General features: G+C 60.2%; 1 protein-coding gene across 2 annotated transcripts in view; it reads left to right on the forward strand.

The window, feature by feature from the left end:
* Window positions 1–2,186, forward strand: part of CMIP (c-Maf inducing protein) — a 213,864-nt gene that overhangs the window by 1,945 nt on the left and 209,733 nt on the right. Inside the window, exon 1 of one of the 2 annotated variants that reach the window (XM_010850797.1) lies at window positions 7–308. The exons of the other annotated variant lie outside the window; for it this stretch is intronic. Within the exon in view, the coding sequence (XP_010849099.1) occupies window positions 12–308 (297 nt within the window). The 5' untranslated portion in view covers window positions 7–11. Of the gene's footprint in view, window positions 1–6; window positions 309–2,186 lie in introns of those variants that run through there. 2 annotated transcript variants of the gene reach the window in all.

Below are 2,186 nucleotides of genomic sequence, written 5' to 3' on the forward strand. Positions count from 1 at the left end.
CCGGCCCGGCCATGGATCTGACCAGCAGCTCGGGCGGCGGCGACCCTCGGCAGATCGAGGAGACCAAGCCGCTGCTGGGGGGCGACGTGCCGGCCCCCGAGGGCACGAAGATGGGCGCTGTGCCCTGCCGCCGGGCCCTGCTGCTGTGCAACGGGATGAGGTACAAGCTGCTGCAGGAGGGCGACATCCAGGTCTGTGTCATCCGGCACCCGCGGACCTTTCTCAGCAAGATCCTCACCTCGAAATTCCTGAGGCGCTGGGAGCCACACCACCTAACGCTGGCCGACAACAGCCTGGCGTCCGCCACGGTGAGTCGCTCTTCGCGTCGGCGCGCCCGCACCCCCGCGCCTCCCCTCGGGGCCCAGGAGGCGCCCCCTCCCACCGGCCGCAGCACCTGGAGCTCGGGGCCTGCCCGGCGCCGGGGGGCTGGTGGGGGCAACGGGGAGAACCAGGCACCCCTTTCCTCGGCTGGGCTCCTGGCTGCATTGTGGATTCCGGCGGGCCCGGGGAGACCCTGGAATTCTGGAGAGGATCTGGCCCTGTCCCCAGACTGAGCATTCGGGCACCTCCGGGCCCAGCGCTTGTGTTCCTTACGGCCGGGACCTTGGGATAGACCCGAGGCTGGGCCCCGATGGTGGTGAGGGTTCCCTTTCTGAAGGCACATCTGGATCTGCGCCGGAGGGGAAAACAAAACAATTTTTTTAAAAAAGAAAAAAAGGCCCCAACAACCTCAAAACCCCAAAACCCAAAAAATTTCCAGAAGCCAGTTCCTTTCTTTGCTCTACCCGTCTTTTTCCTGCCCGGGCTGGTAGGCAAAACTGGGTGCTTCCCTTTCTGGGGAAAAAAAAAAAAACGAAAAAACCCCACATCGTTGGCAACACAGGGAGGGTAGAAGTGAGGGGGAGGGGGCGGGGGTCCTGGGTTATCTCCTCCCCACCGAGGGCGGTCAAGTTCCAGTGCGGAAGCTGGCTTGTGGGGCTCTGGTGTTGCATTGTCTGTGTAGTATTTGGTACGTGTGTTTTGTTGCTGGAGGTTGTATTTATGTTATTGTTTTAAAATGTATGGTTGGGACTGGGTCACCCTGATGAGAGGGAGAGAGAAGTCGCGGATTGGTTTCTGAAATCAAATCTGCAAGGTGGAGAGAGAAGGCTGTGGTGGGGTCGTTGCGGGGGAGGGTAGCAGGCAGGAGGTGAACAGGATGCTTTGTGTTTTGAAACAAGGACAGTTTAAAGCACCAGCTCTGCTTGGGCCTGAGTCTTGCTGGGTGCAGGGTGGTGTGTGGTGGGGGGTGTCCCATCCTCTCTGGAGAGGTGGCAGGTCTTCCCCAGAATGCAGTCTTCGCAGGGGCATCCGTGATCCTGTTTACTAAGCCTGTGGGGCAGTGGGGGTGTGCTGAATCCAATGTCTGCCCACACCTGTGCCAAGAACACCCAGCCAGGAAGCAGGGTGTCACTTACAAGACATGTCACAAACGTGTAGCGTGTGCAGATATCCCCCCGGCGTCCATGTTCCCTTGGCAGTGTGTCACAGGCCATGACACATGCTCCAAGGAATGGGGAGGGGGGAAAAGTTAGCAGAAGAAACCATACTCTTTGAAACAGCTCCCCCTCCCCCCCACCTCCCGAGAGCATTGAAACACACGAGGACTCTTATTCTGAATTTTGGGTCCGACGTGCTCAGAACACCTATTTTTTCTTTCCTGTGGGCACGCTGGTGCAATCTGCAATGACCGCCTTCTCGGGGAGGATCCTGGGTTGCCGTGAAGCCTTCTAGCCCCAGTTTCAGGCTCGCGCACGTTCTCAAACCCTGTCCCAAGCCCCAGGCCGCGGCATTGGGCTTTTCATTTGACAGAGGGGGAGCCTCGGAAAACCCGCCAGCACACAGCGTTTTAGATTCAGCCCTCAGTGGTCCCCTGCCTGGGAGCTGCAGCCTCCGAATCTGGCTTCAGAATTTTCCCCTGGCTGGCGGGGGGGTTGTGGGGTTGTGGGGTGGGGGGGTGGGGGGTGGGGGTGGGGGGAGGTCATAGTGCGGGACCTTTATCTTTCTTTCTGCCACCCCTTAACATGAAGGGGAGCTGGGGAGGAGAACGCGTCTGGGAGGCACAGTGGCCCTCCGTGGGAAGGACGGGCCCAGCTCCTGTGGCCCCCTGGGGGAAGCCGGGCACTGTGCTGTGCTGCCCGTGGTTG

The sequence above is a fragment of the Bison bison genome, unplaced genomic scaffold (genome assembly GCF_000754665.1).
Source record: "Bison bison bison isolate TAMUID 2011002044 unplaced genomic scaffold, Bison_UMD1.0 scf7180017864295, whole genome shotgun sequence".
Lineage (NCBI taxonomy): Eukaryota > Metazoa > Chordata > Mammalia > Artiodactyla > Bovidae > Bison > Bison bison.